This window comes from Falco peregrinus, chromosome 5 (assembly GCF_023634155.1).
Source record: "Falco peregrinus isolate bFalPer1 chromosome 5, bFalPer1.pri, whole genome shotgun sequence".
NCBI classification, from domain to species: domain Eukaryota; kingdom Metazoa; phylum Chordata; class Aves; order Falconiformes; family Falconidae; genus Falco; species Falco peregrinus.
The window spans coordinates 108,028,807-108,050,603 of NC_073725.1; the positions used below are offsets into that span (position 1 = coordinate 108,028,807).

The 21,797-nt window shown below is 44.7% G+C and overlaps 1 protein-coding gene across 1 annotated transcript in view; it reads right to left on the reverse strand.

Moving 5' to 3' along the window:
• Nucleotides 1-21,797, reverse strand: part of DNAH1 (dynein axonemal heavy chain 1) — a 64,782-nt gene that overhangs the window by 29,803 nt on the left and 13,182 nt on the right. The window contains exons 14-35 of the mRNA XM_055805200.1: nucleotides 20,398-20,539; nucleotides 19,167-19,322; nucleotides 17,988-18,186; nucleotides 15,903-16,156; nucleotides 14,787-14,999; nucleotides 12,880-13,044; nucleotides 12,077-12,198; nucleotides 11,402-11,507; nucleotides 10,121-10,300; nucleotides 9,115-9,255; nucleotides 8,296-8,459; nucleotides 7,773-7,886; nucleotides 6,939-7,127; nucleotides 5,719-5,824; nucleotides 4,527-4,640; nucleotides 4,056-4,205; nucleotides 3,482-3,568; nucleotides 3,191-3,377; nucleotides 2,984-3,075; nucleotides 2,350-2,504; nucleotides 497-674; nucleotides 28-222 (exon numbers count right to left, since the gene is read on the reverse strand). Coding sequence (XP_055661175.1) covers nucleotides 28-222; nucleotides 497-674; nucleotides 2,350-2,504; nucleotides 2,984-3,075; nucleotides 3,191-3,377; nucleotides 3,482-3,568; nucleotides 4,056-4,205; nucleotides 4,527-4,640; nucleotides 5,719-5,824; nucleotides 6,939-7,127; nucleotides 7,773-7,886; nucleotides 8,296-8,459; nucleotides 9,115-9,255; nucleotides 10,121-10,300; nucleotides 11,402-11,507; nucleotides 12,077-12,198; nucleotides 12,880-13,044; nucleotides 14,787-14,999; nucleotides 15,903-16,156; nucleotides 17,988-18,186; nucleotides 19,167-19,322; nucleotides 20,398-20,539 — 3,409 coding nt within the window. The remainder of the gene's footprint in view (nucleotides 1-27; nucleotides 223-496; nucleotides 675-2,349; nucleotides 2,505-2,983; nucleotides 3,076-3,190; nucleotides 3,378-3,481; nucleotides 3,569-4,055; nucleotides 4,206-4,526; nucleotides 4,641-5,718; nucleotides 5,825-6,938; nucleotides 7,128-7,772; nucleotides 7,887-8,295; nucleotides 8,460-9,114; nucleotides 9,256-10,120; nucleotides 10,301-11,401; nucleotides 11,508-12,076; nucleotides 12,199-12,879; nucleotides 13,045-14,786; nucleotides 15,000-15,902; nucleotides 16,157-17,987; nucleotides 18,187-19,166; nucleotides 19,323-20,397; nucleotides 20,540-21,797) is intronic.

Sequence of the window (21,797 nt, forward strand, 5' to 3'; positions counted from 1 at the left end):
AAAGGCTGGAACAGCATGGTAGCTCACCTTAAGAAATCTCCTGAAGAGAGATGCTAGCTGCTGTGAAAAGGGCTGCATGATGTCTGGGATTTTTTGCAGCCAGCACTCAATGAAGGGCTCTAGTCCCAGGATGCTGGGTTCCAGGTAAACCATGCCACAGCGGGAGACTGTGGCAGGGGAAGCAACAGCCAAATCCTGGACTTCAAACATCATGGTCATGCTCTGGAAATTGCAAAAGGAAAGAAAGGAGGATAAGGATTTGATCATTGCTGATATATCTTTCAGCATAATTTGGTGGAGCTGAAATCTTTTCCTTTGTTGCAGAAGCCCTCTTTTTGCTGTAGTGCAGCAGAGGTCTGGACAACACAGGGATGCTACTGAGACACAAATTTCCATACAAGGCCATCACCGACATCAAGTGGAAAATAAAAGGCAAATCTGTTCCAAGAAAAGGGAAGGAAAACAACAGGTAGCAAAAGCAGGAGGGATGAGTTACCTCTGTCAGCTTGATTATTTCCCCTGAGCTGAGACACAACTTCTTATTGTCATCTAGCACCGTGTTCATGTTCTCAATCCACAAAGCATCAACTGGCCCATCAAACATGTACCACTTCTTGCTGGTGTCAGTGGCTGCAGCTCCCCGCCGGATGAGTGAGGAAAGGATCCCATCTGTCCTGAAAGGTAGGAGGAAGGCAGGGCTTGGCCCATTCTGGTTTTGCTGAAATCAATGGCAAAGCTTCCACCGTATAAGGCAACAGAACCAAAATCTTACTCTGGTTCATATGCCCAAGGATACCTATACCTCACTTGCTGATGAGCTACATAGAAGTCCATCTCGTTCTTTTACTGAGATATATTTCAGCCTGAGTGACACCATGAAACAATTTCTTTGGGCATTAGGATCTGGGTTTCATGTCAACTAACTATAAAATGCCAAGCTTCCCTTTAACGTCTCTGTCCTCAGTGAAAAGCAAAGAGGCCTTGCTAGCATCCAGTTTGGGTCATAGGCAGGTTATCTGCTCTCTGGAGGTGCCTCTTTTTCTCTGCCAAGCGTAAAGGGAGACAGAACAGCTACTCTGCTAATTCAGTTGGGTAACTATAGGTCACAAGGATGAATCCAGGCTAAAGAGCATGACTCTACCCCCTCTTTATAACTGAAGCTCCCCATCCCCAGACGCCTGTGAACCCAGGTGGTGCTGGCACTGGTGAGCAGGAGAGCAGACACGTAAGAAATACTTACTGGCTGTTGACAGCACGAACTTAATCTGTACATGGAAACCTGGAGTGCAATTTCCATTCAGGCTCTGGATTCTACTCCTATTATTAAATAATTGTCCGTTGTTTTTACAGAGCTAGTGAATTCCAGGGTATTGTTACTGAGATCAAGGGAAAACAGTCTGTTCTAAAGCTCAGCTGATTAAAACAGATGGATTTGTCTGTAAATACATTTTACATGGCTGCTGTATTTTTCTTTTTGTCATGTTGATGTGCTTGTGTGCTGCCCCTGGATAGAGTCACACCATAAATAAACTGTCAGAGCTTAGCTGGAATATCCTATAAAATGTCCTTCAGTAAATATGCACTAGAGCCCAGGTTGGGAAGCTCTGGGTCTCAGCATCAGTAATGCTTACTTGGTTGCACTTTTCCTAGAGGCAGTTAGTTTCATATTCATTTAGTTTCTCTTGTTTTATACAACACAGTCTTTAGCTTTGCCCCTGAGCAAATGGTGGGTGACAGGGCCAAAGGGAGATTCACGCTGCTTCTCGCACCTTGGCTTCTGCATAAAGTGAGCTGCCAAGTCAACCTTCGGTCACATATGGAAACATAAGCAGTAGGACCTGGCTGTCAAGAGGGCAAATGGGCTATTGGTTCTCGCTTCCAAACCATGTAAGCAAGCAGGAGCCCTGGTAACAGGAATGAAATGCCTCTTTATGCCTGAAAGTCACTCCTCATCAGTCAAGGCCACCAGTGTATTTATACAGAACAATTCAAGTGCGCAGTACAGAGGTCACTTTTCTTTAGAAGCAAAGCAAGTGTTTTTAAGCTGCTGTATCTTAAAGCAGGGGCATGGGCTCCAAAGCAATTGAATTATTGTTACACAGTTAATGCTGCAAGCTGAGCTGCAGTAACTGTCTGGGCATGTGCTGGCAGCCGGGCCGAGCACACAATAAAAGACGTCAGCTTAAATCGCTGTGACTGGCTATTGTAGCTTGGTGAGGATAAGGACTTGATCGCTTCTGGTTTTATGCCACTATCCTAAACAGTTCTCAGCCTTGAAGAGAAGACACTCAAGACCAGAAGAAAAGTGTTTCCCATCTGGGAGGAGGGAAAGTAGGTTTTGTACTTTACCACTCATGCGTTAGCAAGTTGAACTCTCCATATAGCTGGCCCATTGTGATGGATTTGGGATTCAGTACAAAGTAGCTGACTGCTTCGTAATTCCCACCACTGGCTGCAGGCTGACCTTTCAGTGATGTCATTGCAGCTGCCAGGACTTCATAACTCTGCAAAAGCAGGAAAGCAAGAGAGTTAACTGGCATGGCTCCGTAACAACAAAGCCACTTGCTCTCACAGCAACTGCACTCAAAAGGCAGTAAGAAAGGAAACAGTGAAGGATAATGTCATAGTAAGGAGATACCTGGCTGTATTCACAGAAATGAAGCATTCTAGATGCAGGAGGGGAAGAGGTTAGATCTCCCATGCAAGAGGCCTGAAGCATCTCAAGATGTCAAAGTATGCTTCAGCCTTAGAAATCTGCAGCAGAGTTAATAAGCCTCAGTCTAATCTTCCAACTCAAAAGAGTGAGCTGGTAATATACTTCCCCGTGGCTATAAATCAATACTAAAAGGCAGCATCTTGGTGCCCTGACTTCTATCTGAGAAAAGCTGGAAATGCTGGAGCGTGAGTCTTCCGTGAAGCTCAGTGCTCTGCATCACTAGGTAGGTAATGGTTTTCTGGGGCCAGCACAGTGTCTCAACCATACCTTTGTCTTCCCAGAACCTGTTGGCCCCACCAGCATAAGGCCATGACGAACCACAGTGGTTTCATAGAGCTGGATGCACTTAGTCACAAAACCTGTAGAGGAAGATGATACAGAGTGGGTCTGGGACCAGCTGTCTTTTTCCTAGGGCAGGGCACTGGACTAAAAGCCCAGGCCCAGAAGGAGCTGGTAGAGAGCCTTTCCTCTCACCATCAACATCCTTCAGATTCTCTTTGATGCAGGATTTGCGAATGGCTTCTTCCAGGATACCATAATCAACAGGCTTTTCTCTGATCTTGGGAAACAAATCTGAGACAATACCATTGAAGAGCTTGAGGTCATCCTGCAGGAATTTGGGTACATTGGCATCCCTGATAGCCCGCAGGCAGATCAGCTCCTGCAAAGATTTAAGAACTCAGACTTCAACGATCCTGCCTCTCTAATAAGGCTGCAGAAAAGGCCACAGAAGTCTATGACAGTGTGAAGTATAAGCACATTTACCTCATTCATAGTAGGATTCTCTCTTTTGAGATTGCCAGCTGTTGAGATAACAGTCTTCACAGCTCTCATCCCAAAGTCATAGTGGTCCTGGAGAAGGCACAGGGGAAACAATGTCATCAGATACAGGAGCATCACCTAAAAAAGACTGAACCTACACATGCACTCAGCAGAGAAGAAAAATGAGGGAATTATGCCTTCAAAACAACTGTCCTTTCCATCCAAGTCTGCTGTCTGGATCCTTCAAACAGCTAACTAGTCCTCAGCTGTACAGACTATGGGTGAGGAAGAGGGGAATAACTGGATGACAAAAAATCCTAGATGGAGAGAGAAGTAGGCAGGGCTGCTTGGCTCAACTGTTCTGCCATTGTAATCCTAACTAGGACTGCAAGTGAATGAAATTCTGGCCACAGGAGGAGAAATGAGAATTAGAAAGGAGGGAGGCAGATGAAGAATGGGTACTGTGACCTTTCTGTGATACGTTATCATGAGGCACCAAGAGAATCATCCAGGTACTTTGTGCCTGTGTTGAGAAAGCCTCACATTCAAAAAACAATATGGACATTAAGGCATCTACCTGGGTGCTGAGCTGCTCTGACAATAGTTTGAATGTTGTGGTGATCTTCTTTGCAAGGGCTTTGGCTTCATTAAACCCAAAGGAGTACAGTGAGATCTCGGCAATCATGGAGTAATCTGGGACCATCATAGCCACGGGACGAAAAAGAGCCTGAAACATGCAGTTCCAACATGAGATCAAAACACTGTTGTTTCTTGCTTTTTCCAGCAAACTGAAAACACTAAGTATCAATCCCAGACTGTTCAGAGGACACCAGCATGAGTGTGCCTGGCACCTCTCAGGGTAGCATCCCTGCAGACTGCAACCTGAAGAGCGCCGGTTGCTTACAGATGTGATTCAAATCTCAAAACTATTCTAGAAACTTTCCAAAAGCATCACATCCCAACCCTTGTCATGGACACACTGCTGGTCTGAGCAGCATCCAGCACCTGTATTGCCCTTCTTTTTGTCTAGGCAGTCTGCGCTCCTTACCTTCAGGTTATCGGGCAGTTCAGTACGCCCAGCATACCCTGGGTTCATTGTGATGAAGACTGCACAGGATGGGACCAGTGGGATCTCTGTGCCTTCAAACATGAAGTGATCCACCTAGAAAATAAAAAAAACATGATCATCCTCAAAGAACAGAGCCTGACCTGCAAATTAAATAATGTAGCAGAATCTTCCAAGAGGAAAACAATGGCTTTCAGTAGTTAAATTGTAAAGCATGGACACACAGAGCTGCCCACAACTGCAGTGACTCAATCTGGTCCAGGATTATACAGGAATCCAGTATTACCAGCAATATTTTTCCCTGTTTAAGAAACTGGGCTCAGGGGAGATTTACTGATAAATTTTTTTTTTTTTTTTGGCTCTTGGACAGACTTCTATCCCTCCAGCTGTAAACAACATCTTTCCATTTATTCTGCAGTAGAGTTTGGACCTGAATTAATTCATGGCAGAGAGGGCAAAGAGAAACCTAAATCCTTTTTAAAGCTGTGTAGGTAGTGATTTCAGATGGGGGATAAAGCAATGCAGAAGAATTCACAGAGAGCAAGTTTCTAATTCCAAGCCAAAGTCAAGGAGATTCAGGTCTTAACCCCTCTGAGTCTCCGGAGAACAAAGCAGAGGCTGGCTGCTAGACTGGCTGCTAGCTAAGTCTCTGTGTAAAACCAACAATTCGCTTTACGTTGCAACCCTGTGTGTGCATGAGTATGCATTTTTTTGCACATATTGGGTTTTGTGAATCCACTAAAGCTTAGATAACACATTTAGACAAATGTGGTGCTGAGCAGCTCATGGCAGAATGCTGGCTGCCTTATCACAGCTCCAATTTGCATCAGCTCAGTGGATCTGTATCAGAGCGTCTCCCACACCAAAGTCTGCTGGCACTGCAGCTCAAGCTGAGACGTACTTCAGCCTGCAAGAGTGTGGGCAACTGTGGCAGCACAGACTGGGGTAAAATTACAAAACCCACTCAGGATGCCGACTATGTAATGGCCTGATATGATGCACCACAGCTAGGGCATTACTCATGGCCCTGCAGCTCAAGTATGTCTGTCTGAGCTGCCCCTGAGCAGTGAAGCTAGTCCTCCATGAAGATGCACGCAAAGACGAGGACTTGCCTTGACTAGCTCAAGTGGAGGATTTGTTTGTCTGTCTTTGCATTCACATGTTCATTACATACCCTCTGCTGCTGTGCTTTCTGAATGGTTGTGATCTGCTGGGCCACCACAGACAGCACCTCAATATCAATGCGGTTGAACTCGTCAAAGCAAGCCCATGCACCACAGCTGAGCGAGGAGGGAAAAATGAGGTGAGTCAGGACCATCACACAGGAGAAAACTTACACACATATATATATATAAAAAAAAAAAATATATATATATATAAACTTAAATATATATACACTGGGGAGGCAGCACAGAGACAAGAAGCGAACCTAAAAGGCCCCTAATGCCCCACAGCAGGTAGACACAGTTACAGTGTACTGGTAGAGCAGAAAGGGCTGCAGCCCCTCGCCCTGACTATGCACGACAGGCCATGTGATGAGTAAAAAGGTGCATGGTCCCTGCAAGATGATGGCAATGTCTGATCCTACAGTATGGGACAAATTCCGCATGTTACAGATTCGGGCTTGAAAGAGTTGTCATGTTGAATTCCTGTTTTGTACCTGAGCTGTAAGTGTAGCAGATACAACTTAGACACCTCTTAAGTCCATTTTTTGGAGCTTGGAAGACTATGTATAAAGCTGGAAGCATGTATATGAGGAAGGTGATCTTCCCACAAGGCACAGTTTAAGAAAGAAGTTAAATTACTTACAAAGAAAACATCTGAGAAAAGAGTAACAGCTTTTGTTGGAGTAACTAATTCAGATTCACCAGTGTGCAACAGACTAATTGGACCAGCTCTGTTTGAAATGTAGAGAAGAGAGAAGCTTCTCTGAGAGGATCCCTCAGGGCTTAGAGCAGTCTCTCTTGGCTGCTCAATTTTGGATACACTCAGCAGATTCTCTCCTTCTCAAGATTAAGCAGCTTGTGGGCTGAATCTCAGTCCAATGTGTATGATATTAAAACAAAGGCCAGAGCTGCAAACATTTGCACAGGTGGATTACTGCATAGTGGATTGGTGCAAAGCATTTTAATTTTGCCTTAAATGAACAGAATCCATCTTTATCTTTTTTTTTTTTTTTTTTTTTTTTTTTTTTTTTTTTTTTTAATTGGCTCAATTGTTCCTCCCTTCTGGCAGGAATTTTGTAACTTTGCTCATTCTGGAACACAGTAACCCCCTTACTAGGGCTTTGCTTGTTCTTCTGGGCTGCTACAAAAAATATCCACCAATTCCCAGTGGCCAGCATCCCTGTATCCTACCCACTCCTTGATAACGATACACAGCGTTTCCTTATACCTGGCTAATCCCTTGAAAAACTTTCCCATTGCCATGAAGTCAAGCTGGTCAGAGCAGTTGAACACTACAGTTTGGATTGCTAGTGCTTTGCCCAGGTCTTTTGTTGTTTCTGTTTTGCCTGTTCCTGCTGGTCCTGCAGGTGCTCCTCCAAATTTCAGGTGCAGAGCTCCTGCAAGCGTCAGATAACACCTACAACAAAGAAGAGACCAGATGATGAAAAGCCTTTCTGCTACTGATTTCAGTAAGGGAGACATATGATCTACCCAGCTGGAGACAAGCAGGAATCCATCCTTTATTATTCTTCAGAAGCACTTAGATATGCAGCATTCTGCAAAGGAGTTAGCTAAGCGGCCTTGATTAGTATTCATGGGGGCCTGCATGGATAAATCCTTCTGCCACTGGCTACAAATTCACTCTCCAGAAAAAGGACAGTTGAAAAAGGGTAAAACTGTTATTACCGCTGCATATTCTAGAGTATTAGATGCCCCTGTCTACTGGTTTGTGGAACAGCTCCTTAGGTATCAGGTGGGCATTTTATAAGAGTCAGAGCACAACATTAAGAATTAGGAGAGTGAAAGCAATCAGTCCGAGCACTGATCACTAGGAATACAGTAGAACCAATGCCAAGGTGTTTCTATGCCCTCATCTCAGGTAGTCCTTCACTGTACAAATGGTTTCTATTTACATACATTAAGCAGTAAGACCGGCATGGTCAGATCCTTGGTTTAATCCTCAGTGAGGTTTGTTCATCCAGAAGAAAAAAGAAAAAAAAAAAAAAAAAAAAGAAAAAAGAAAAAAAAGATACACTTCTTACCCAGAAAACAATCCCCTTACCTGTCAGTGAGGGGTGTGATAACCAGACGGCCACTGTTCCCCAGATACTCATAGCCGTAGATAAATTCAGCATTGACCGCCCTGATGTACAGATCCTCCCGCTCCCAGTAGTATCTAATGATGAGTGAACACGACATCAGAAAGATAAACCCTGGCTGGCGACAATACAGCAGCTCATAAGACTACAGCCAGGTTTGGAGACCTGCATGCCAAGAGATTTCCCTCTTGAGAGAAGAAAGGGTAAGGTAACACAACAGGGTGGACGAGATCTCACAGAACCTGAAATTAGGTGTTGTATCAAACATCACACTCCTTGGGCAGGAGCATGGTCTGTCTCGGATGTATCCTGGCATCCTTAGCAGACTTCAATCCCACTCCTCATAGGGATGTTAGAGGCGACTCAGGAATACTGTTTACAGACTATGAAACTCTTGTTTCCATATGTCTTGGACACAGCTGATGGGTAAGGAGAATGAAGACTGGCCAGGGTAGCTACATGAGATTCAACAGTTATGCTCTCTACCTGAGCTGGGAGATCCACTCAAAATCATTCACGCTTGTCACATTCTCCTCAATGAGCTTTGCTGCAACATCCTTGGCGTGGACTTCAATCACGATAAGAGCTGACAATACTGCTCGCTGCATCTTGGACAATTCTCCACGGACAAGGGCAACCAAATCGCCCAGCTGGGAAAGGAAAAGAAAGTGCTCTGAAGCAATCCATATCCCAAAGACCCAGGCTGTACAAACACAATGCAATCAAACTTATGGCATGCTAAGTCCAGATCAGAGGCTATGTCCAGGCAACTTCTGCCTCTTCTCTTGTCAGAGATACAAATGACTGCTCAGAAAGCAAACACTGCTCAAGGCTGGCTCAGAGCTGACTTTTACCTACACTATTACCATGATCTGGTGAAAAGAAAGAGTTAGAGCCACCATGAAGCCCAGAGCTAATACCTCCCAGGTATTAGATGTGATTAGATGTACAGAACAGATATGAAGGATGCAGTTTTGATTTGATGTCTACTGTCCAACACTTCAGTTCTCCTACCTTTGACTTCTTCGGTGACCCTGGAGAAGTTACCTTTCACCTTGTTTCTGTCTTCAAGTAATGATCACATTAGGAGTCCTGTGGTTTATTGGAGGTTTATGATGACAAATATTCTAATGATTAAGATGATAAATAACCTGTTTTTTCGGCTGGTTTTGAGCTGCACTATGCAGAACTGCGTGTCTCTTTCTCCCACAGTACTGTCCTGGCTACATTTATAAGTTATCTGAGGTCTGATGATTGAAAAAATCTCCATCTGGCAAAATCTCACCCTTATATTCATTTTCATACCTGAGTACTCAGCTGTGGGAAAAGCCTGTTGGACAAATCTCCAGCTTCCAGAGCTTCAGACACTTCCTTTGTCCAGAATATCTGGCAGCCAGCAATAACCACTTGGCCAGGCCATTGCAAGACCCATGTAGTACGTGGAGCCTTAAAAAAGAAAAAAAACCCCACCCCCCCCCACCAAGGTGGTAAGACAATGATTTTTGGTTTTATATCTACATCTCCCTGCTCTGAGATGCGTGATTCACAAATAAGAACTGAGTTCCTGTCTGAGACGCTTTCCTTTGTTTTTCCTCCAGTTGCTGTGAAGAAATCTTCAGGCAGAGGCTCTCTGGACACTGGGTACAGCAGGTACCTTCTCTCCACTGTGCCATCTGCAGGTTAGTAACCAGTAACAAGTGGCCAGCAGCAGGTGAAGAACAGGAATCTGTGAGACCCAAAAGAATGTTTCCCCTCCTCTGACCTGTTCTGACTTTCCTAGTTTCAAATTTTCAGACCGAGTAGAAAACAGTAACAGAAATATTTGAGGCCTTTTCATTTCTTAGCCTTTCTGCCTCCTAGACCCAAAGAAAAATTTACATTTTCTAGCAGCATAGCTTTTACACAGAAACCAGAGCCAAGATGCAACCCCTATGCATTGATTGAAACCAATAGTTCATGTGCCTTGGTTACTTTTAGAAGCCCCTAGCACACTGTGTGAGACATGAGAGAAGAAGAAGATCCTTATAACGAGGAAGTTGCCTGGAGAGAGAAATAGATGTGGATTTGTACAGGGTTGTTCTATGATATTGGGCAGTGCTCTGTGGCCACTGAGTGAGTGTGCATTCTTCTGGACAGTTAGGTGCTTGCTCAGGTGCGCATTCTGCACTTGGACCCACACACAACTGGATTGAAGATTGTATTTTAAAACTAATAGACTATCACAAATTCACCAGCCCCATCATCACTGGTGACCTCTATGGCAAGCCTGGAACCATCAGAGACCTATCAGTCTGTGATAAAAAACTCTTACCTCTGGATAAACACCAATTGATCTTTCTATGTTGTCCCGTACACTGGCCTTCATGGATTTCTCCACTTCCAGCAGCCAGTCCTCCACATTGTCAGTGGGATAGATGGGAACAAAGAGCTTCACCTCTTCTCCTTCGGCAGAGTACATGTGTGTGATCTGTAGGTCCTCCTGGAACAGTAGCTAATGGAAGAAGCACAACAGGAGATGTGAATGGAGGATTTCCTTTCTATCCTTGCCTCCCTGCCACTGGAGGACAGCGAGGCTATAGCGGTGTACGCACATTATAAATCCACTGCTAAACTTGGCTGTCAGTAGTGATAATAAAGTGTGCGACAGATGTGCAAAATGACCTCTCCAAAAAATGGAGGATGATTGTATGAAAACAGAAATTCACACCACTGGTTTAACTCGAGTGAAGCAAATCAAATTATAGGTAGGATGAGCATTTCGCATTGCCTGTCTAGCATTCAAACCCTTGATTCCTGTTCAATTCTGTAGATTCAAATCATTTCCCTTGAGGTCACAGTGCCTGGTTTTAAGAGTAAAATTTTAACAGCTTCTTCAGTGCCCCAGCATATCACTGAAAGTCTCCTTATTTATTCCAATGGCTTTGCACCAGGTTTCTAGCTCAATTTCCTTTCTATTTTCCCAGCTAATGACTAGGAGATTGGTTTTAGTGTCTGAGTATTGTGGTGGTGTGATCTGTGACTAGCCATGGAGTCTGAAGTCTATTAGGAATAATAAAGAGGAAAGATAGCCGGGTTAAGCCCAGCTCCTAAGTAGGGATGAAGGCAGAAACTTAATTTAGTTCAGGCTTGCTCGCTCTCTCCCTCCTGAGGCTTTCAGCAAGAGTGGGATTCCATCCCAACCAGGTGCCTGTGAGTAGACAGCTAAGTCTGAGCTACTTCTCTTGGCCTCCATGGTGAGATGGACAGACACGTCCAGAGGGAGTGTCCTCTCTTCTTAAGATAGGTAGCTCAGGGAATTTCTCCAAGTTTCCCTTTGCAGATGCCCATTTCCTCCACGTTGTCTTAAGGGCAATTGAGGGTGCTCAGTTCATGGGCAGACATCTGGGTTTGAAATGTCTAAAGTAAGGTTGCTTGAATCTCACTTTAGGGCAGGGAGTACCTTTCAATGCCTACATACAGTTACAGGTTTCCAGGAAATACACATCCACACAGCAGAATGTGAACACTCCTCCAGACCTCAGAACACCTCCAAGTTCCCATGACACCAGCTTTTCAAAGATGGCCCAAGCCCTAGCATGCTTGCTTTGCCTACCTGTGCAATATTCTCAAAGCATTTGCGGAGGTGAGGTTGTACAGCCGTGGGGTCTTTCGTCTGAGACAGTATTTCTAGCAGCTCATCATCTGAAAGGAAGTAGAACCTAAAAACACAAGAGGGAACCATGAGGGGAGGCTCTCTTCACTGCAGCATCAGGGGCTACGTGCTGGCAAGCTGAGGAACAAGACTATGGCTAGAGACACTGTTTCTGACTGCCCACTGATCTCTTTGTATTTGTGTAGGAGATTAGCAGACACAGTCCAGCCATCTACCTTTCTGTAGAGACAGACTTCTCCATCTGCAGAAGTCAGTTATTCCCATGCAGGGTGGGTTTAAATGAGTATCAAACAACAGAAGCATTCCTTCAGGAACAAGGGACTGAGTTACATGGAGGATTTTATTGCACCCCATCCTTTCTAGACAAAAATGAGAGGCACAGATACGCAACGATGCTACCAGGCTGCCCTTAACTCACATTTGTGTCTGCCTCGTTTTCTCCCCATCAGATGGCAGCATTGAAAGGCACAGCCTTACTTATATTTGCAGTCTCGTGACAATATCCTAAGCTTAGATTGTTTTCCTCTTTCTTGGCAGAGTTAACTGGAGTGAGCCTCTCGTTTCATATTTTCTAAACCAGAGAATGTGGTCCAGCCCACTAAAATTTGGGATTACCTGGGAAAAGCACTTCTCTTAGTCTCCAGATATTCACTCAGCCCTTTCTGCACAAGTTCAAGTAGTTTGTTACATTTTTGCAGGTTCTCCAGTAGCACAGGATCAGGGCACAAAGAAATCACCTATAAACAGAATGGAGAAGAGAGGGAGAATCACTATTCTGAGCATGTGGGAGATAGGGCAGTGGAGATAATTGGGCTGCCCAGTGATGTTGCTGATAAGATTTAAATGAGTCACTCACAGGAGTACTTTCACAGGGATTTGGAGAGGTGTGAGCTTTGTGGGCAAGGGGGGGAAACAGTGTTTATGGATGTGACAAGCACATTTCTGGGTTCTCCTAAATACCAAAATGTGTAATATGGAATATAAGTGGTGATGGAGTCCTGGGAAGCAGAGACTGGAGAACAGAGGAAAGCAGAACATTGTGAAAACAATGGCTCTCAATTTAAAGAGTCAGTCTTGAGGAGGTGAAGGAGTTACCTTATGGATTATGATTGTAACAGGGCTGGTTACAAGAGTCATAGGAGGCAGGGAGTCTGTGTGCTGAGGAGAAGGTATCTGGTGGGGTGGACAGCTTGGCGCAAGGCATCTCAGGGAATGACTCTGTCCATTTGGACACCGGAACGACAGGCCAAGTTCCAAGAGAAAAGACCTAGCACACTGCCCTGGGCAAGGATGCATGGTTTATACAGTGCTGCTCAGGCCCACACCACTACAAAAATGATGACTCAAAGGCAGTCCTTGTGTGAGCACAACTCCAAGGAGTTTGGGATACCTGCACTGGCTTTCATCAAAGCACATACCTCAGGGTTTTCGTTAGCATTCTTCATGATGTTCCTCCAGTCCCTATCCATGGCCTGGTAGCGCTGGCTTTCCAATGGGAGCTGTCTTTTGATGTCCTCTGACCTAAAGATTGGCTCCAAGTAGAGCCAAGAACGCTGGCACTTCAGCCATTCCTCTAGGACATCCTAGTGGGAAGCAAGAAAAGCGTATCAGGACACCACGCTATGAAGATGTTCAATAAAACCATTCAAACTGTGCACTAAAATGGATTTAAAATAAAGAGGGGGAGTGGGGGGAGGGGGGGAAGAGGTGATGCTGCACTTAAGACCTTTCATAATTCTAAAATCTATCTGCAGCAACAGAGGCTGGAATTTCCTTCCCAAATAATTAACAATTTCCTAGCAATCTCCTAGTCTCCTTTGCTAACTGTTGTCAGCAGGCACCAAAATCAACACTCACTAGTTTAATGGGGGTAGTTTAGAAACATGTGCAAGCCAATACTAAAGCTCAAAGGGTCTTTGTGGTGCTAGGTCAAATTGCTGTGGCTAGTGTTTCTGCATTTTACAAAAGATGGCACAACGTGAGCACACAGTTAAGATGGGGATTTTAAAAGAGCTTTTTGGGGGAAGAATAATGACAAATAAAATATGCCAGACTCTGCAGTTCTGTCATATCCTTTCTCCTGCCTGATGTACCTCAGCCTCAGTCTTGACTATGAAATAACCCATGAAAAGATCTTTGAACAGCACTCTGAAATAAGAGCATGAATGAAAAGCTAAACATTTAATTTAGACATCAGACAGGAAACCCTGTTTGTCAGGCACTCCAAGGAGCAAGAAAATTAGGTTGGAAGAACATCTTCCTCCTCCATTTTCAGGCATGGGAGGTTGGAAGGTACGGAGAACCTGCCCAGCATTGCAAAGCAGTGCAAGTGTTTGACTCCCTTAGTCACACAGCACTACAGTTCCTTGAGCACAGGCAGCCACCTGACCTAGCAAAAGGTGGGGTTTTCCAGCAATACAGACAACAGTGTTTGCCATACTCCATCGGCTAACCTGATAAGCCACTTCTCAGAAGCTGATTCATGGGCCTTTAGTGATAGGAATGAATGAAATCAAAAGAATGGGCAGGAAAGGCAGGATGAATACATGGACATCACCACAGCCAAACCCACAAAGTAAATAACTGGGTTTCCCCCATGTCACCTACCATCTTAGGGCTTAGAGTAGATTTTCTGTATCCTCATGAGGCAAGGCTAGCATCTGGTAGCCCAAGGCCCAAGCACACCCAGATGGTAAGCACCAATAAACAGAATAAGGTAGTTATGAATAACAGATAACAATGCTGCTGTGCAAACACCAGCATCTACACAGAGTTCTCCAGACAGATGCTTGTATTGGAATTCTCCTCCTGCAGCAAAATGCTATTTTGCTGGCTGAGTCCTGTTGGGTGCTGAGCACTCAGTCTCTGGTTTGATGAAGTAGTGCTGGCACGGTCTGCCAGATCCTGCCCTAAACAGCAGTCTTCCACATGCGTTCCTACACTGAGATGTGAATGATTAGCACGGATTTTACTGGGCCTGTAACAATCTGTAAGGTCCACTTAGTTTAATATGATTACAGACGCCAGAACAGGACTATTCACAACAATGGGAGAGTCATGGCCCCACCAAAAAGTGTTGCAATAGGCAGCAAAAGAGCTGGAATTTCATCACTACTGTTTGCAGAATAAGGCTCTGAGTCTACCCCCTCTTCTACTAGAGTCAGAGGGCTTTTGACAGGCCCTTTTCCCCACTAAAGACTGATGTTTTCTTCATCGTTGTCCTCCCAGTTCCCTAGCAGCAACTACACAGTGCCCATGTTCAAGCATGGCTGCCCAGCGCAGCCCAGCTGCCTGCCTTCACCATGTGCGGTTAAGAAACCGATACCTGTGTCATCTTCAGTTTATTTTCCCACGTGCTCATCCTTTCCTCAAAAGGTTTCTTGAATGGTGAGAAGGACATGCTCTGAATCATGACAATGTGATCATCTAGGAGCTGAGAAGCTTCATCAGTATTTCTCAGAATAAAGGTATCTGTGTCTTTGTAAAGTACCACAGTAAATAAGACAGAACTCCATTCACTCTCAATCTTGTCGAGTGCCTGAAACAGAGGGACAAACAATTTAATTTTCAGATACAACTCTACAATGGTTATCTCAGTTTCCACAACTTTCTTAATGCCCCTCTCTAGCAAGTGACAGATTTTTGCTCTTTGATTCCACTGGAATCTGCAGCTGGGTATTTTATACATGACATACTCAGCAACAGCATGTTTCCTCCGCATTGCCTATGGACTCAACACCTCAATGCTGTCCTGAAAGGAACACCTGGAGGGAAAAAAGGGCAATTTCATCCCCAGGCCCATATATGCTCCTAGATGTACAGAGGCTGCCAGCAAAGTGCCTATTAATGATTATGGTTAATGATGGCTTTGTGAAAGGTGTAGCTGTCCATTAGGAACTCACCTAAGATTTCAGAGAACAAAAGCTGCCAGAAGGTAATGACTTTCAATCAGGACCATCTTAGGCCACATCTGAACTGGTGAACTGAAGCTGAAAGACTATCTAACCTATGAACCTCCAGAGACAGCAAGTCTTCCCTGCACATTTACTGTGCTAAAGAATTTGCTACCTCTGTTTCCAGTCACAGCTCCTCTCCCTGACATAACAGAATGCAGACAATCAATTTATTTTAAATTAAACAGTCACTAATCCCACAGTGTGGTGTGAGAGCCAACCAGTGGATTAGCATAACTGTCAGGCAGCGCAGTTATCAAATTCTGAATTTGAACACTGAAATTCCACACAAAGCAAAATGATTTCTTCTAGTGTTTGAACTCAGTTGCGTGGCCATTGCTCCCCTCTCCAAGGGCAGCAGCCTTTTTACTTATGCTGCAGAATGTGTCTAATGCTCTGGAACAACAGGAACATTACCCAGGGCAATGACTGCCTGCTCAACGTATTTGACAAGCAACCAAAGACACAGCAAGTCCCATTCCCCTCACCTTCTCAATAGCATATTCCTTGCCAGCTATCTCAGCTACTTTGGTAATGCTCTTGATATGGTCCAGCAGGTTCATGTCCAAGCACTGGCCAACTGTCAGGCTGGGTTCTAGCTTGATATCGACGTTTGTGTCTTCCCACAGCATTTCCCAGTGCCGGTTTCTCATGCCAGGATTGCACAGCCCTTGAATTAAGGGGATGTATAGTCTGAATTCTTCGATCTTGTCTCGAAAGTCCATTGCCACACCCTGGCAGGCTTTCAGGGAGAAAAACAGAACACCAGCAACAACAGTGCGTGAGCAAGTCACCTTAAGGAACTTACAAGAAGTTGTCTAAAGCCTGATTTGCTTGTAGACACATGGTATGGGGTAGGTAAGCAGCAGGAGAGAGCGCTAGAGAATGCAGGTTGAAGTAATGAGGACACAAAGGCACTCTCTACGTGGCTACTAAGCAAGGATTCAAGCCCACTCTCAGAAGCAGACCCATTAGCCAAAAGTCTGTAAGAGGTAATTCCATGCTAAGATTAAGTGCTCCTTAGCCCGGAGCTCCCTGGAAAAGGAGAAGCATTAATTTAATTATTTGAAGCTCCATCTGCCAACAGATATTTTAGAAGCTCTGGTCATCATTACAAGATCTTCACACTTCCTTAACAAGACTGGGTTGCGAGTTATCTCATGCCCCAGCTCTGGCCATGTTAAACGGATGGACACTGCACAAAGGAGCTAGAAGCAGGCTAGGATCATAGCCAGCTGTGGAAATGGAAAGTGCAGGAGAGACTCTGCCAGCCTGTGGCCGCATTAGAGCCAAAGGTACTTCTGCCTCATAGGAAGGACAAAGTCAAGGAAAGAGCTTTGCTCTCTGGGGGCGCCCTGGAAGCCCATGTCTCTGCACTGTTCACATCCTGCCCTTTTTCAGCTTGTGCTATTGTAAGCAAAGCAATGGACAGGCAAAAAGCATAGGACTTGCTTCCTTTCCAAAATCTAGCTACAGCATGTGCCTCCTTTTACTGCACCCTGCGTGGTCACACTGCACACTCACAGCAAGGATGTGACCATCTCACACTCCCTGCCGGGTGGTATGCAAAGACAAGGCAGACTCAAGGACGAAGCGTATATTTTACCAGGTGTCAGGGAATATTGCAATGAATATGAGCAGGTATTCTTAGTATTTCTGTTTACCATAATGATTCATAGTTACTCACGCATCCACTCATCACCTCCTCCATTGGGGCTGATTCATGGCATTGTTTAAGAGCAAGTTCAAGTTAAAAAGGATGAATCAAAAATCTCCCACTGCAAAATATATTTCAATCTAAGCCATCTGGCAGGAGATTTTAGAATTAGCTCTAAAGAATGACCAACACATCTCTGAGAATCGTGGAATGGGAGGTTAAGCTCCAAATGAAGTCTCAATTGCAGCTTTACTAGGAGGCATGATGAGAAGACCTTCACATGAATTGCAAGGGTAGATGTGATCACTTAAACTTCACACACATTCAGGCAGGAAGGAAAATTGTTGTTACATTCCACAGATCATTTCCAGATTTTGCAATTTCATTTTACTCATAACAGAATCAAGATCTCTTCTGGTTTTCCATTAAATTCATTGGCCAATATAGAAAATAAGACTGGCCAAGAAAACAGCACCTGGAAGACGCAGATTCAAGTTCCTTTGCTGCCTGACTTGCACAAGGGCTTAAACCCACATGTCTAGCCACTGGGCTAGATAGTAATTCTCTATGACTAGTCTGGATCATTTTACTTTATATAAATGAGTAAATATTAACGGCAACATAAGAGGGTGGCTTTTATTTCAGTACTGTCTTGGGAATTAGGTATAAAAGGGATTTGCAGCCTGGTTGTTTCCATGCCAAACTGGTACTTCAAGCAGCAAACTAGCATCTAGATGTGAATCATCATAGTTCCAGAAAAAAAAGTGGAAAATAACTTTGCTAGCATTTTCTCAGCTGGCTCTAATATACACAACACATCCATGTGACAACCTAACAATCCCTGTTCAGAGCACTCTGTGACATGCCTCACATCAAAATGCTGATAGGCACCAACTTTCCCAGACTGCGTATCTACCTGGTGAATCCTTGAACTGCTTCACGCATCTCTGCATTGTCTTAAAAGAGTCACTGACATTCTTTTCTAGCTGCTCAGCCTCAATCTGCACGAGAGGATCATTCATCCAGTTCTCGTACCACTGCATCCAGTCTGACACTGTAGTCCAGAGGTCATAGTATGGCTGGAAGTCCTTAACCATCCTGGATAGTTTACTGTACTTTGGAAAAAGAGAAAAAGGAAGCATAAGCAGCAAGCGTATTCTTCTCTGGATGACAGCTTGCATGTCAAAAGGCCAAAAAAGGCACAAATCTTTTTTTGAATCTCAAGCAAGCAATGTGACGTGTACTTCAAGAAGGTGTGTCAGACTACCTTCTCTTGGGACCACAACACAGATTCCAAGGGAGAGCAACTAGCAGAGCTAAGCTTTATGCATTCAGGCCTGAAAGCATCCACTGGAGCTGTGCCTGCACCACGTCTGGCATGGAAAGCACTCTCCCCACTTGCCTCTACAAATGCTCTGCTGCAGAATGGGGAGATTTTGATAAGCAGTCCACACACAATCAGTGAAAACACACACGGCACATCATGCTGAAACTTGGCTCCTTACAGGAAGGAGTAACCACCGACTGAGAGGCAGGAAAGGATCATGTGAACTCCTACTTCCACTCTGCATCCAGACTAGGCTGGACATGGATGACAAGGATTCATTGGCAGCTGAACAGCTACAGGCAAAACGAGTGTCTGCAACTACATAAACTCTTGCCTTGGGAGAGCAGGCTATACTCGGAGCCCAGGCAGCTGCTGCACACCACTGTGCAAACAGTCTCATTCACGTCTACATAACTGCAGTAACAGCCTTACAGAAACTGATGCATCTCAACTGCTGCTTCAAGACCTTCCCCATCCAATTCCTCCTCATTAACATCACTTAGATCTAAGTGTGGGCACACAAAATCTCTCACAGAAGCTCAGGCCCATGAGCAGCCTTCCACATCCACCTGGGATCAGCTCTTCTGCAGCACAGTGGTGTAACGGAGCACTGTGTCACACTACAGGACCACGGACCAGTTCACCAGATAAACCAAAGGAGCTTGAAGGACTCCTTCCTGAGGAACTGTGTCTCGTTACTTGCTCTACCTACCACCTAGAAGTCCCAACAAAGATTAGGGTCCAGTAGGTACAGGACCTGACACTTACATTAGTAACTTTCATCCCAAAGATTCTCTCCCTGCTGTTGTAGAGGATTGCCAAATTCTGAAGCTCCTTCAGCTGCTTCCTGACCTGCCTTGTTTTCTTAGCCAACTCATGAGCTTGGTTAACATCTGCCTGGATGGAAAATCCACCTACAGTCAGCTGGAAGAGAAAGGGCAGGCATAAGATGTAGCTCTGAAGCTGAGTGGTGCCTCTGGAGATCTCGGCTTCCCAGTGTGCTCTTTTGTTACAATCAAAGGCATGATTTTTATCCTCACAATTTCACCTCCCCCAGTCCAATTCCACGTCTGTTGGACCACAATGAAAGTGGTGAGGAGAAGCAATAAGCTCTGGTCAGGTGGTTGAAAGTGCAAATGTGATGACTAGCTGCTTTTCATTTTCCTGACAATAGTTAATCCCTGAGGAGTAGGAGCAGTAAGTCTGTGCCCAGATTTCTTGCTACTGAATTTATACTGTCATTAGTTACAGAACCGGTGAAGTGAAAATGATAGCTCTACTAGGTCACTCAGTTTGTTTTCAAGAATTGTTTAACAACACATGTCCAGAGCTTCTCTAATAACCTTTCTGTTTTGTTTTGGTGGTTTGGTTTTCTTTGTTTGTTTTGGGCTGTTTGTTTAGTTGCTTTTTTTTAATCCAGCAGTGGGGTATCATCATTTTGGGAGGCTACTTCTAAGATAATCTAGGTCACCGATTGCAGCCTTTCCAAGATGGCACTTTTTTTCTGTATTTAAGAGTTTCTGCTGAAAAATAAAACTCAAACTGTTTCAGCAGAACCCAGAGGTATCTCAGCTCCAGAACTCTGCTATGGTTTCAGGGTCTTTCATGCAAGATGAGTCCATGACTGAATGCTGTATTTTTCCCCTTGATGACAACACATCACGGGAGATGCTCTGCAGGGCACTGAGTACACAAGAAAAAATAGGAGATGCATCTGTTGCCCAAGCACCAAGAATCAGAATACTGTATCTCAGTGAACAACTTCCCAGTGAAAAATCAGTATTTCTCCAAAGAGTATTGTCTCTCACACAAAACCAGAACTCAGTCAAAAGCCCAACTTCCAATAAAAACCAGGGGGAGTGTGGTAATTTTTGGTCCAACAGTACATTGACCTAAAAACTCATCTGACTAAAATCTCATCTGAAAGTTTCCCACCTGGCTGACCACAGGAGCTTCAAGGCTCCCTTCTCTGGGCAGTATATTGTCAGGGGCTTAATACCTGCATCTCCTCCAGTTTGTCTTGAAAGCCATTCTGATCCACGATGTGGATTTTGCGAAATTTGTCTTCATCCTCCAGGTGCTGGAGCCGAACGGACTCAGCTTGCATAGTTATTTTCAGCGGCCAGTAACTTGCAGCCCACCTGCACTCACATGATGTAACAAACCAAGCCAACCAACCAAACAAAAAAAAAAAACAACCAACAAAAAGAAAAAAAAGAGGAGAGGGAGAGAGAAGCTTTTAGAGCATATGTTTGAAATGCTGAAAATAACAGAATGAGAAAGCCAAATCCCACCAAACAAGGAAGCTTTACAACAACAGAAACACATGTGGTTTCAACAAAACATTTTTTTTTTCCAGCTTGTCTTGTTGATATGCAGTCCTTGTGACTAGGCTATTCAATTGGAGAGGGCTGGGGAGAAGTGGAGGGCCTTTTTAAAAGGAACAAATCCACTATGTTGCTGAAAAGCTAGGAGACAGCAAAATAACAGTTGGCATCCAGAGGGAATGTCTGTCTTTGAATGCATTCACAAGGAACTGAAAAAAAAGGGGGTCACAGTCTTGGCTTGTGGCTTTTCAGGGCTACTGAAAAAGCCAGTCTCCTGTTAAGCAGGGCAGCGAGGGGCCAGGCTAACCCAGATACAGTGAAGCTCTGGATAGCAAGGCTTCTGCGGCGTGCCCTGGGGAGGGCAATGCAGACACAGGGAAGGCTGCACAAAGTGACTGCTCACACCAGGGCAGGTTTCTTGGTTCTTGCTCAGCCATAGTCCACCCATTCCTCCATTTGGACTTCTTAGCTTGTGTGCCATGCCAGACGCAGGTTTTGGAGCATTAGATCACACCACTCCCAGCACCTGGGGATGCAGCAGTCTCCTACTAGTTCTGCATCTGCCTGTTCTGGTCAGTAAGCATACAGCTACCTCTATGCTAAGCTGCCCTAGAGCTGAGCTCTTTCCTGCAACTTCTGTGGGGTTTTTTTTCAGCATGCATCCCATGTTTCTAGTTTTAGGAGCACTCTGCAGAAACTCACTCAGGTTGCACACTGGGTCAAACCCATGTCATATAAGAGGTGCTTCCAGGGCTGAGCTGACTTCAGAAGCTGTGTGACTGTGTGTGTGAGCCGACTCTGCTACTGGGGCATAGTCAGGCCCCAATCTGAACAACAGACCCAAAGACAAAACTAAGAGGAGACTGCATGGAAAAGAAATGCAGTAATAATACAGGGTTCAGGTTCTTTCCTAGTCCCAAAAACCCCTGCAAATGTTTGTTAATTTTCAGACACAGACTAAAATGTATGCTTTGAGACCTTGTAAATGTCTCAAAAAAAACCAAGAGAAAAGAGCTTTAATACATTAAACAGGTTAATAGCTACCAGTTTGCCTTGCCCCAGGCCAGAAGGC